The sequence below is a fragment of the Blennius ocellaris genome, assembly GCF_963422515.1.
Source record: "Blennius ocellaris genome assembly, chromosome: 6".
Lineage (NCBI taxonomy): Eukaryota > Metazoa > Chordata > Actinopteri > Blenniiformes > Blenniidae > Blennius > Blennius ocellaris.
In genome coordinates, this window is record NC_137655.1 from 15,139,724 (window position 1) to 15,153,965 (window position 14,242).

General features: G+C 41.4%; 1 protein-coding gene across 2 annotated transcripts in view; it reads left to right on the top strand.

Annotated features, from left to right (window-relative positions):
- The window catches only part of pkp4 (plakophilin 4), an 87,252-nt gene that overhangs the window by 58,492 nt on the left and 14,518 nt on the right, over positions 1–14,242 (top strand). For both annotated transcript variants that reach the window (XM_080498395.1, XM_080498396.1), the window contains 4 exons: positions 4,384–4,554; positions 7,333–7,543; positions 8,557–8,689; positions 10,660–10,873. In XM_080498395.1, coding sequence (XP_080354521.1) covers positions 4,384–4,554; positions 7,333–7,543; positions 8,557–8,689; positions 10,660–10,873 — 729 coding nt within the window. The remainder of the gene's footprint in view (positions 1–4,383; positions 4,555–7,332; positions 7,544–8,556; positions 8,690–10,659; positions 10,874–14,242) is intronic.

The window sequence follows — 14,242 nt, forward strand, 5'->3', positions numbered from 1 at the left end:
AGTCTGTTTGGTATAAACATTTTGTTTCTCATAAGCCTTCAGAGCGTTTAATAGAACCCATCGATAAGTGTGACATGGCAAAGCTGCAGCACATATTGCAGCTGCAGTGGTTTATTTAGCAATAACTCACAAGGGAGGTCTAAAAGCTAAGAGACAAACTCCCTGTAGTGCTTGGAACTTTCTAAGTTGTTTGCTTTAAGAGGCCTATTGTGTTATTTAAATTGCATGGAAAATAATGTATGAAGTTGTTAATAAAAATTTTTTTTAATTATTAATAAACAACAGCCAAACAGTAAATATGTCACGCTGATATTCACTCAGTGTTAAACAATGTTGAGTGTTGTGATGTGGATGGGAGGAAAAGGCATTGCCAACCAATTACGTTGTAGTAGATAGTCACTTATAAATGTTTTTCTTTTTTCTTTTCTTTTTTTTATAAGGTAATAAAAAGCTATTTCACAGGTTAAATTCAATTCCAAAAGTCTAAATGTTCCCACAGACTGTGCAGTTTTAGCAGCCATATAACATTTTTAGCTGCAACACTGTAACATGGATTTCATCAACTTAACATGTGACAGTCATTTTGACAGCACAGCGTTTTTCTTCAATGTGCAAAAAATATATATATGTTATTCTGGAAATAATTAAACTCAGGATCAATCTGTTCTCGTAGCATTTCTGTGCAGAGCAAAAGAAGTAGATGGCGGAAGTGGATGTGGTCCAGCATTTTACCTCCTCGAGGATCTGCAAATTGTTTTGATGCGAGTGGCTGCAGCTTGTGGCAGCAGTCACACTGTGCAGTGTACGGAGGTGGTGATTGTTGGATTCGTGACAGTGTCAGATCATCGGAGGCCATATGTGAGTGCGGAACTGCCACGTTAACAAGCTGCAAACCCCTCGTGCTGCACAACCACAAAAAACAACACAGATTTTAACCTGGTCAAAAACCGCACGTTATAGAGTTGTCTTCAAGGGTGCCAGTTGTTCTCAGGTTTTAGTAGTCATTTAGATACTTTTAAACACTTTCATCAAGATTCACAGAAGAATCTTTGTTAATCTCATCGCGTTCTTTATGCAGTCCACTGTTTTATAGCCATCTGCTTCCCAGCATCCTGGAAAGCCTAACACCTCTTCGCCTGTTGACCGCTGGCAACAAACCGTTGCTTGTGTTCATTATAAACGACCAGCTTTATCACAATATGCTGGACATGTGATAGAAAATATGAAAAAAACTTGCTTTGTTGAGAAAAATGTTAATGCTGTGCTTGTTACGAGTTAAAGCAGTCATAAAGTGACAGCAGCAGATGTCTTCATCTGCTGCTGTCACTTTATGAGGAAAGACTTAATAATAGCCAGACATTTTATTTCAACCGTGACATGAACTCAAATAACATGTTGTTTATTTTCTAACTATTGGTGTACACAGTATGGTTTGTACTGCTGTGTTAATCTGTGTGTCAGTTTTATCCTTTAAATATACATGCGAGTTAAAACTGCTGTTTGGACCTCATATTAAGGTGTTCTTGTTCTATTTTTGTAGATGATTGTGCTTTCCATTGACTTTCGGTCATCGCCTGATGGTGTATCTTTTGTTTATATATTAGTTTATTTTTATTTATTTTATTTTTTTTATCAGCAATGATGTACTGAAGCAGAGACCAGACCAGAATAGCCAAAGCTTGTTATTTTCTCCCAAACCCTCCTCGTTCAATTTCAAACCGGCGTACCATAACTTGCGTTTTTTTTTCCCGTTTAAGACCCTTCCGACTTCAGCCCCAGTCCAGCCCACTATTAACTTTGAAAATCTTTACTTAACTTGCCCCCAGAGTCTCTCTGCTAGACATGGATGCAAATATGCTTATTTATTAATTTCCTCTGTTTCAAACTGCCCTCATTTAGCTGGTTCTGCATGGCGGAGCCGGTGTTGAGCGCCAGTCTGCGCCTGAGCCCGTACAGTCGGAGAAAACCCAAGCGACATTTAGGGGCTGGTGAAATGTGCAATGAGCAGTAAGTTGCCAACTGTACGGCGGTCCACCGGGGTTCACAGCTTTGTGAGCTTCACTGATGTGCGCTTTAACACAAACACAACAGGCCTAAAAACTGCTCCAGTTGTTTGGGTTAGGTAGACAAGAACGCAGACTGAAGAAAAACAAAGCTATATCCACCTCTTCATTTACTATCCTCGTGTGTCTGAAATGTTTTTTCAGCTTGAATCAGAGCTGAGACCCTGACCCAGTTTTCTAATTTAACAGTTAAAGCCTAAACATTGTTGACTATGCTGCAAGGTTTGTTGTGTCTCAACAGCTTGTTGAGCTCTGAGTTTAATAAAATCAGGAAATGATTGGCTGAGTCACACAATGATTGTGCTCCATTTTCAAGCATTAGCCTTCGGTTATTTTGAGAGAATCTGTGCAGCCTATTATCCGTCTCCCTCCCAAAGTAACGGGGGTCCCTTTTACCAATTGTTTCATCTTTTTTTCCTTAATAGCAATTTGAGTTATTACAGATTATTCTACCCATATAAATGTCAATCTAGCCCTATCCATGTCTTTTTCATATGTATTCAATGCTGCACTTATTAAAATTCGAACAAAGAGCTTTTATGTATCTTTAATTTGCATGTTGTCAACAGAGACTAAATGGTTCATCATATTCTAATATGAAGTTTTTTGATGGTCTGTTCATTTCCTCCAACAGCGTTATTTTGTTTGATCAATTTCACTCGAGATATTTAGTTATAAACCACATTCTTTTCAACAAAACGTGTTAAAAAAAATAGTTCGACCACTTTTACATTATTTACAATGACATATATCTTCTCAAAAATTGCAAAGAAGACAGCCTGCTGAAAAAGCAATTTCTTCTTTCTTCCCTTTTTGTGCAATCACTTCTGTTCCAGAGGCAACTCATACACACACCTTAAAACAATGTTTCTTCATCAGTTGTTTTTGGCTTGAATTGTTCTTCTTCAATGATAAATACATGCAGTATATGGGTGTGATTGTATCCATGCAACCATGTGCATCATTCAGAATAAATCTCACTCTGAGCTGAAGTAGGTTGCATTTTGCATGCAGTGGTTTCATTCTGTCTTTTCTTATCTTGTTCAAAAGGGTACTTTTTTTTCAATCATAAACACTGACTTCCTTTAATACAGTGGCATTGGCATTATGAGAGATGTGGGAATAATGGCTTTATTTCAGTGGTGTCATGTTGGTTACTTGCTCATCTCTGTAGATATGCTACGGCCCATTTTCTCAACTTCTACTGTCTCTTGATCTCTAACTGTCAACGGTTGTTTTAGCCAGCGATCATCATTGGCTCATTTTACCTATTCAGAAGTGTATTTAACTTGCGCTTCTGTAGAGTGTTCTTGCACAAAAGGCCACCCATTAACTGCAGTTTCAGTTCTTTATGATCATTTATCGAATTTTATGCTTTTATGCGTTATTTTCAAAAAGGCAAGCTAATCATGTTCCTCTCGACAGTCATTGACCAGCTTGTTTGAATCAACATTTAATTATTTTTTCTATTGTACTAATCCATATAAATTGCGTGGGCAATGTACATAGGCTTATATGCCCGCCGCCCCCAACCATGGCTATTTATTGTAATATACTGGCATATTTTACAATAGTATAGGGATACTCTATATATGATTTACTTTCTGTGAAATAAAATAGATTTTCGTTAACTGTGAGGATTAACTTCCAGCTGCCTTATTTGTGCTACATGTCGGTCAAAGTGGCACCACGTCTGCTCACGTTTCTGTCAACGTTGCATTATTGCTCTGCGTTGATGTAGTGCCGACTATGCAAATCGGTGAACCGCATTATCATGCAAGAATGACATTAACGTTGACAACAATAAAAGGAGCCGTGCTGTTTATTGTGATTGATTGCCAAACTCAAACAAGTATCAAGTGACTTAAAGCTGGCTATACCTTGACCAAATCAATTGTTACCAACAGCAGCCGAGAGAGTTGGAGGATCTCGGCTCAGTCTTGAGTGTTGGAAGTGTTAAAGTGAGGAACAGCTTTCAATACCAGCTTCAGTCTAATCATTGGAATTCCTAGGTTGCATCTAGGATTCAAACCCAAATACTCAAGGTCTAAACGATGAAGTTTAGTTTGAAAATGTCTTAAAATAAATCAAGACCGAAGCTTTTATCTCTGCTTGTTTTCTCTCCGCTTAGGAGTCCTGTCCAATACTCTTATCGTAGTGAATAATCTGAATGTAATTCAGTGGCCTACTCAATAACACTTTGACAGGACACTTGTACGCTGAATAACAATTTCTTCCAAGCCCAAAACCTTTGACACCTCGGACTGCCACACACTGTTTATCCACCGCTTATCTGCTGACCGTCCTCTCACGTCTACAGGGATACGGAGCTCGTATGCCAGTCAACACAGTCAGCTGGGCCAGGATCTGAGGTCAAATATCTCCCCGGACCGTCACATCGCACCTATCTACGAGGACCGGACATTCCAGGGTCCGTTGTACCGCAGCCCAAGCCACACCCAGCAGGGCACCCTCTACAGGAGCGCCTCAGGTTGGTCCAATATTATTTAGTTCATTGATTCTTTAAGATTCTGTTATTTAAATGAAATATAATATTGTTGTTATTGATCAGCCAACTCATGCACGTGGCACTTGCATGCTTGAAGCATTTGTTATGATGGTCGTTGGTTTCCTCCCACAGTCCAAAAAGATGCATGTGAGGTTAATTGCGCATAGGTGTGAATGTGAGTGTGTGTTTGATTATTTTTCACCGCTGTGTTTCCCCTATGATGAACTGGCAACCTGGCCTGGGTCCCAGTGGCCGATCAATCTACTGTATTTTTTAAAAATCCATCTATCTTTTATATTGCTTTATACATACATCCTGGACAGGAAGCCAACCACAGACAGACAAACACTCACATTCACACCTATAGACAATTTACAGTCACAGTCTTTAATTTACAGTCTTTAACTATTGGTTTGCACAACATGAATTCACTAATGGACCAAATTTCACATTCCTTTCTACTATGACATTACTGGGGTAAAAGAGAAAGAAAAAAAAAACAACGACCTAAAAATGGTGTTTGTGTACATGTTTTTTCAACTTTATTTATAAGTTGTAACTTATGAGGTAAGCTCAAATGTGACTGTTTCAGAGCGATGACATCGAAGAAGTCATTTAATGAGAAGGGGTTTATTTCAGTCGTGCTATCTTCACTCTGAACAGTGTGCAACAGAACTGTTCAGTGTGGAGGAAGTTGCAGCAAACCATACACACTGTTGTTGTAAGTGCATTTTACGTGTGACAGATCAGCCTTCAAATTATTTTCAAATCTACCAGAAACTCCATTTATTTTTCTTGGTGTTCTCCTTCCTCTCTCTTCTTTTTCTGGGTTGTTTCCATCTGCATGGAGTAAAATCACACACTCACTGCTCACAACATTTTTATTCCAACCGAATACAGCCTCACATCAGGAATGTTTCAGGTTTCTTGTATCGTTCTCATATAGTATAGTCATGTCTGACCGCACAATGTTCAGGTTTCCCTCACCTGTCGGGGAACCTTGACTCTCGTGTGCTTTTCACTATTTGTCCTTCCATATGGCCTTGGCACCATGTATGTTATGTCCTTTTCTCCTGTTTTTGTCTCTTGATTTCAATGTTTCTTTCTGCCACCCTCTTTTTCCACTTCCCCCACTGTCGGACGGAGAGGCTGAGACATGAGTTAATAGGCAGGTTCGGATATGTCATCCTGCCACAAAAGAGTCCATTACCCGAGTGTCACGCTGAGAATGAGAGGAAGGACGTAGGGGTGTCGGGGACGGCTCGGTTTCCCACATCCACAAACTGCTCTCGCTGCCTGCTCTCCTGATGCTGGCACTCTCTTCTCATCACCTCTCCTGCCTCAGACACACATGCTTAGCCGCCACTGACACACACACACGACATCGAGCCCCTTCCTTGGCACACCGGAGATCTGCTTAGACCGATAAACTCACTAATAAATGCTATTGATGCTGCTAAGAAGCCTCACAGACAAGCCGCTATAATGTGTTTATGGGAGCTACACTGAGGAAAGGCGAGTGGGGTGAAGGTGTGGGGGGGGGGTTCCAATAGAGAATCTTTGTAAGAGCCACCTCATTAAAAAGAATCCAATTTAATACCCAAGTTTGCTTTGTTCGGGTGTAAAATGAAATTTCAATGGGCAATTTTCCTCTACTAGCTTTTCATGCGTTTTGGCTTTTTCCGTATGCGTGCACTGTACTTCATTGTGCAAGTGGGAGCAAGATTCCTTTTAAAAATGGGAATATCAATTCTTTGCTGAAAAGGACAAGAATGGAGTGTAAGTAGTGCTGCTTAGCTTGCAAAGCGACACTATGCTGTTTATAATGTGTCCTCCAGTGTCTTTGGGTCTGTGAGGATACATTTTTGGGGAGATAACCATATTGCAGGGCACAGCTACCGGCCAACATGAAAGTGCGCTGATGCGAGAAATTGTGTTTTTGGACTAACCCCACAAGTTGACGTCTTGGTTCCTGGTAGGAGGGAGTTTAAGCGAGCTCGTGCCCAGCAATGTTGGACGGCTGACACAGATCTGACCAGCACAGTAGTCATGCTGCCACAGATCACGTGGCTCCAGTGAGAAACGGGGCTAAATCGAAAAAGCTTGTTTATGCAGTTCTATGCTTGTGACCTACTGTGTTTTGGTTTTTTTTAAACTGGGTCATAATATCACTCGGAGCAAACGAAATGAGGAAGAAGAACTGAAGCAAGATGCTCACGGGCCGACTTCTTTTCATGTTTGCGTTTGAGATGCTTCCGTTTTACAAGCGTGTGTTTCGACAGGTTTTGGAACTCGGCGTGGTTCACAGAAGAGTCTGCGCTGTTCTCAGCAAGGTTTGTGTGAGGATACAGTGTATCGAATGAGCGAGAAGGCGGTGAAGAAGGGATTTCTGGATCATCACGCAGGTTGGATCCACGGATACGCTTTGAAAACCAGGAGGAACCCTCTGGCTAAACACAGTCTCGTAAAAGCAAAACAAGTAAAGCGGTCTTTGAAGGAGACGAGTTCTGCTTTGTGCAACCACAGGAGCTGCATTTTACCCTCATCATTAATTGGTTCCAGATTTGAGAATTTGCTGAGTGTGTCAGAAAGGCCGCATGCGTGTGTTTCCAGCCCTATAGTTGTATGCTGTGTCCCAAGCTCTGCGTTTGGCTGTAAAGGTCAGAACCCTGCTAATCTTCCCTGGCAAGGCTTTTGCAACTGGCCCGTGTTTGTTTTGTAAGTTTTAATCCTCCTGACTCTTTCAATTTTATCCCTCAGGTGTGGGGAGTCTGCAGAGGACGTCCAGCCAGCGCAGTACCATGACCTACCAAAGAAACAACTACACTCTTAACACCGCAGCTACATACGCTGATCCCTACCGCTCTGCGCAGTATCGACCCTCCGATCCCAATTTTACCCGCCAGGCTGTCGTCATGGATGAGGGTGCCACCCGTTCTCCCTCTATCGACAGCATTCAGAAAGACCCAAGGTAAAGACTGCTCACACTTTGGTGTTTAACTGCGTCCCTAAACTATTCTGTGTTTAGTAATCAGTGGAGTGTCGCACAAAACCAGCTATTCAATGGAGCTACTCGCGCTTACAGGACATCCATGTTTCTGCTGGGTCAACACCAGTGTCCTCTTACTATTCAAACAGAGCGCCCCCCTGGGTAGTCACACAGCTCGAGCCATTAAGCTGGCTCAACTATGCCTGGCTACTTAACAATGGATTCTCACATGCACTGGAGTGCTGCGTCTGCTCCGGTGCCGCAGACGTACGCGAGTGGATTGACACTTGTAGTAAACTCCTGACCCTGCACATTGGGAGCTGTGTTTACAATGCGTGTATGCTGCGGTAGCGTAACTACTTCACGCGAGTACGCCGCAGGGATTACCATGGCCCGGGTCCATTCAGGAAGTGCATTGGCAGAAAATTTCCTTTAAAATATTTCTTAACAGGACTCCTGTCTGGGGAAATCCTGGAGTAAATTTTTCAGCGTTGGCTCGCAGTAGACAAATTTCTTTGGACCTGTCTGGGGTTTTTCCTGCTCATAATTCACAGTCAGTCAGGCAAAGAGTTTTCTGCTGCAACTCAGATGCAATATCAATGTAATATCAATCTGTCACCTACTTTGAGATACAAGAGCGTGGCTGCTACTCTGGCTGAGAAAATATCTGCAAATTGTGACGAAGAGAAAACATTTAAATAAGAGATCTGGCGATATATATTTGAAAAAAATGGCTTAATCCATATCTTTTAAGAGCAGTGACTTCCTCATGTATTTGTGCAGTTTACCGCAGAAAAGGCATTCAACCAAGTGTGATCAAAGTGGACTGGAATACGCAACCGGATGTGAATGTAATTTCCTGGGTTTATCAGTTTGCCCTGCAGTGCTGCAGTATTCATTTTGAGAGGGTAAAAGGTGCCCATGGTGTGATTTTTAAGGAGGAAGCACTGTTTTCTGTCTTCATGCTGATACACTCCCCCCACCTGTGCTTCCAGAGAGTTTGCGTGGCGTGACCCGGAGCTGACGGAGGTGATTCACATGCTTCAGCACCACTTCCCCTCTGTGCAGGCCAACGCAGCCGCTTACCTGCAGCACCTGTGCTTCGGTGATAATCGAATCAAGACAGAGGTACGGGATGATTTCATTGCTCATTGGAGGGAATCTTCCTCAGTTTTTGATGATTTACAATGTTTGTGAACTCATTATCATGTGATGTTTGATGGTTTATTCTAATTTAGGAAGCCTTCACTTTCAGTTCTGCTGCACTCAATGACCTCTAGAAATAATCTCATTCAGGTAACAATTAGTAAAATGTACAAAGGTGAACTGAATATTCCTTTAAAAAAAAAAAAAGAAAAAAACTGAACTTACTGTGCCATTGTGTTTTTGCTTTTGAAGACTTCATGTCTCACGAGGCTTCAATCTTTTCCTTGGTTCCAGGCAAGATTTCTGTCCAATTATTTGAAATTGGCAGTCTGTGTAGAATCTATTTAATTTTGTTGCACCACAGAAAATGGTGTTATTACCAATACACCAAACCATATTTTGAAGATTAAAAATGTGCAAGCATTTAAAATCAAGGTCTACAATTCTCTTAAGATTTAGCTGCTCTGTGGCAGCTGCAGAACTTTTATACTCGGTTGAGAAAATAGCAAGTGCTAACTTTTTCTTTTGTGAGATTAAAGAAATAGAATGAACAAACAAACAAATGAATGAATGGTACATTTTGGTTACAATCCACAGTACAACACTTGAATTGTGTACATTCAGCTTACAAAGAAGTATTATACATGCTTGCACTAAACATTTTCTAACCTCCCCTCAAAAAATTTGACAAGCTCTGTAACCGAAAAAGGAATAGGCTGAAGCTAAATGTTTCTAAGGGTTAGCACATGAACGTCTAGATCATTATGAGGCTGAACTGAATGCTGACCCAAGCCATTAGATTGAATCAGTTCACACTGGTCATGTTCAAGCCCGAGCAAATCTTCTACACTAATATGGTCCATTTTAGAAGTGTGAATGCTACTATTGGAACTCTGGTGCACAGCAAATACACAGAAAGAGTTTAACAAAGTAGGTCTGGATTCGTTTGAGAATAAATTGTTGTGCAGTTGAAATGTGCAAAATATAAGCTGGACCAAAACACTGGATGTGATGGACTTTACAAGCTCCATATCCTTGCAGTTTGTTGTAATAGATGTGCAGAACGGTGTAACTCCTGGTGCTGCTTTGACTTGTTAATAGATATTGTAGGCTGTCATTAGGTGGTAAAAATGCATCCTAATAATTGCACAAGCATTGAAACACCATAAGTGTGAGCAACTGTTTACATCTGGAGAATTAATTATTACTAGAATCAGTTACAGCTGCTTTAAGCATTCATTTATTAACATGTAATGTATTAAAAAAAAAAATCCCAGAACATATTTCACAGAAACCTTTAGTAGTAGCAAATATCCGACAGACCGACTGAAAACGAGTACAAGTTGTCACTCTGCACCGGTACAGTGAGCGAAGCTGGTGAAAATTGAACAAGTTCCTTGTATTATAAAATCTTTCCCTTCCCACAGTATTTTAACTCAGGCATCTATTGCTTTTTTTTTTTTTCCTTCAGACATTAAAGGTCAAACTTGTCCTTTCCAACATAATGCATTTTGTTGAAAGGCGTTACTTTTTGATGGAAAAGCAATGAAAGAGAAATAGGACATCGTACAAGAGGAAGGGGTTTTTGTATTTTCAGGTGCCAAATGTCAGTATATCACAAATGGTTCATTCTATGCAATAAAAAAAAAGGTAGCACTTGTTTTGATAGAGCTTTTTTTTTCAGGATATGCTTTTTTCTGTGCTCCACAGGAAAATGTAAAATCCATTTTCTCTCTCCCGTGGTTAAGGCGCTTTCCGTGGTCATAGATTAGCATCACTTTCCCAAATAATTCATGTTTTGTGTGTGTACATTTTCTCGTCACATGAATAAATGCATGAATTTGCTTGGCATAATGTATAAGATGAGAAAAAAAAAAAAAAAAACACCATTGGTAGTGCAAACCATTTCCCAGTTGATAATAGGTCTGTGAGCTCATCTGTCTTGTCCACAGGTGTGTCGACTGGGAGGAATTAAACACCTGGTGGATCTACTGGACCACAAAGTCATCGAGGTCCAGAGGAACTCTTGTGGAGCTCTGAGGAACCTTGTTTACGGCAAAGCTATGGACGAGAACAAAGTTGCAGTGAGGAACGCAGGAGGCATCCCGGCTCTGCTCCGCCTGCTGAGAAAGACCGTGGACGCAGAAGTGCGGGAGCTCGTCACAGGTTAGTCATGTGAGCGCTTTCTGCGTGCGCCTGATTGAGTTCTTCCATATTAAAGAGTCTATTCATGCAGTGTTGACATAGTGCCTTCAAGGCTGTTATAGTTCTCCACATAGTGAAAATAAACTGCGATGTGCCTTCATTTTAAGGATGATTAAAATAAAGTTACATCTCATGCTGCAAGTTTTGTTGCACTCATGGGTAATTTTAACAATTTTAAACTGTGCAAAGATGGAAGTTTCTAATAGCTCCAAAAACATGATGTGATATCAGTCAACACAACAGCCTCTGTGCATCAATGAGACTCTGTGAGTATTTCTTAATGATACACTCTAATAAACTCATTAGCTGTCTACAGAATATGTGTGGAAGTGACAGTATTGACTTTACAAACACAATTTCATCACTGCGATTTCTAAATGGGATTACAGTGTTCTTTGCCATCTATCTGTTGGTTTTTGTGGAGCGGCCTTTGCCATGATAATACTATAATTCTATCATGTGAATGCATTTGATCACAAAACTAGTGAAATTTCTTCTTGCTTGTGACGATCTCGCTCTCAAAAAATGATTTCGATTTCTGAAGCTAGTTAAATCTTTTTTGGTTGATCGAATGATCAAGGCTATTTCAACCCCAATGTTTTTCACTGTTACATTTCAGCTCACATCTGAACCGCCACAAAGCAGCTGTGTGCCTATAGCAGGATGGGAACATTACACCGCTTGTATAGAAGTTGATGAATTATTTACCTGTCCAACCTGGACCTGGGGGGGATTATAGTGGAGATGGTTACTGTGCCATACTGTAACTCATGAATTCTAACATGGTTTGACACCCATTGCTATGGTCCACCATCAAGAATTGCTGTAGAAGTTGAGGTGTGAATCAAAATGCTTTGAATAAACAGTGAAACTGCTCACATTGTGGTCCACCACAACATTATGAATGGAACTGGTTCAGGAAGGACTTTCTTGTCGTTGCTGCTGCCGCTGCTGCCGTTACTCATGTTTGTGAGATATCCGGCAACTTGAAGCCACATTTCCAAAGCATTCTTATTCTTTTGTTACTCAGGCTGCAGGCATATTCAACACTGTTTTTGGTTGAGGACAACCATCCCTCCCTTTCTGTTCTTGGTCTCATTCTCTATTTGCAGCATATGTGTTGGCGCTAACAGGGTAACAATCTGAGTTGTTTCGGATCAGGGTGGAGCACTATAGAAATAAGCAAGCCAAGATGTTTGGCTCCCAGGTGGCTGGGTCAGCTGTTTGTGCTGGACTCCATCCCCCAGTCTGACATGATCTAGGGTTTCAGCCCAGTTGTCTCTTGATGGAAAACAATGTGTCCAGAGTATGAGCACAGCACTTTTTTTTTGTTTGTTTGGTTTGTGATTGTTTTCCCTTTTGACTTAAATGTGTCTGCTGTGCTTACAACATACCAAAGAAGAGAAAACAAGAGCACAATTCACCTCTGCATGTAATTCTGCTTCTGTTTAAGCACATGGGACATTGCCAAAAATCAATGTCTTTATTTGCTTTTACATTTTCAAACAGCTTTAAAAGCTTTTGCTGCCATAATCAGTTACTATCGTTACTGTGAGCACGGTATTTCCCTTTCATCCACTAGTCGGTGAGTTAGCTGTGGGTAATTGGTGGTGCGGATCCCAGCACGGGGAGCGTTTTGAAAAGGTCAACATTACTGCATCACCTCTGATGATTACAGCTAATGTGTACAATCCACGTGAAGAGCTTTCTTGCAGGTAAAAAGAGCTTCTCACACTGTAGGCCTGAGCTGAACAGGCAGCAATCATTCACTCACATGCCATTCCCCATTTCACCTACAAAGCTGCATGTGTACAGAATTTATCATTGAAGTTATTACTCCTCCTGAAGCAGCTCTGTCAAAGGTCAGTCCACCAGACCAGTTGTCAAAAGTCTGGCCTCCCAGTGCGTCAGTGGCTCCGTCTCAGCTCCATGCAGTAGTCCAGGTGTCGTCGAAGCCTCATCGGGGGTCTGTGCGGGACAATAGCCCGCCCCAGCGTCTGGTCAGGGGTCATGTTGTTGGGGAGTCTGAATGCGATCTTATTGGCTCACCTGCCTCGTCTGCCAGCAGCTGGTGTGGTTGTTGATCTGTCCTTAGATGGTCCCAGAGATCAAAATACAAAGTCTGCCGTTCTGTCATCAGCTTCCCAGGTCAGAGACGCCTGAATTCACTTCTCAAACACATTAAAGTCACACACATCAGTGTATTAGAATCTTAACGGCTTCTCAATAGCTGCCGAAGTTGTTACAACTCAGTCAGATTGATAAGAGACTAAAACATATTTTTCCAAATAGTAACTTGAAAAATTTTAATATCTGAGTTGTTGTTGTTGTTGTTTTGCACATTATCAAACTAACACCACATTTGAAAAATAAGCTTCAAATTTGCTGTGAGATCAACTGGAATGCATCACCTCATGAAGTTGCTATTTCCTAGTATTGGCATGAAATGTGGTGTTTGTTTTCCGAAGGAGAACAATTGGAAGGAGGTTAATGACCTTTTGATCAGATGAAAAATGAGAAAAGTGTTTTGATCCAAAACGAATCCAATTATAGCCATCAGCACTAATACACTGTCTTCCACTCCGTGAGAGAGAAAATGAGAAAACGCCCACCAAAGTGTTCACCAGGCTTCCCCCTCTGAGTGCTGGTCGATGCAGCATTGACAGGTTTCTAGTTTAACTCCTTAAAATTGACAGGTTAATAAACTGGGCAGTTTTTGAGTAATCGGGATCGTCTCAAAGGAAAAGATGCTGCCGAGCCAGGCGCTGCTACCTCACCAGACAAAGTTAATGGCTCGCTGGCCTGTGGGTTAAGACAAGATGGCCTCAGAGGAGCAGTCACACGCTTCCCAGATCAGTCAATACCGAAGTCACTCCACACATCCAGAGAAGGATCCACCTTGTTTTTCTCTTCACACAAGGACCAGGGGCCTCATTTATAAAACTGTGCGTAGGATTGACGTCAAAATTGGCGTACGCACGAAACACAGAAAGTGCGTACGCACAAAAATATCCTGATTTATAAAACAGTGCGCACGCACGTCCTACGCCGATTTCCCTTTATAAATCACAATCCACTCTAAATGTGGCGCACCTGTGTGCGGGTCATACCACGCCCATATTTGCCTATAAATATTCAGAGAAATGCCTCTCATGAATATTGATTCACGACTGACAGCATGCCGAAAGCAGAAAGAAAAGCCAAGAAACGCAATTTGACCCAGTGTGAGGTGGAAGTTCTCGTCGGGGAGGTGGAGAAGAGGAAGGCGATATTATTTGGTGGACACAGTGTTGGGGTCACCAACGCCAAAAAGGCTCTAGAGTGGCAGCA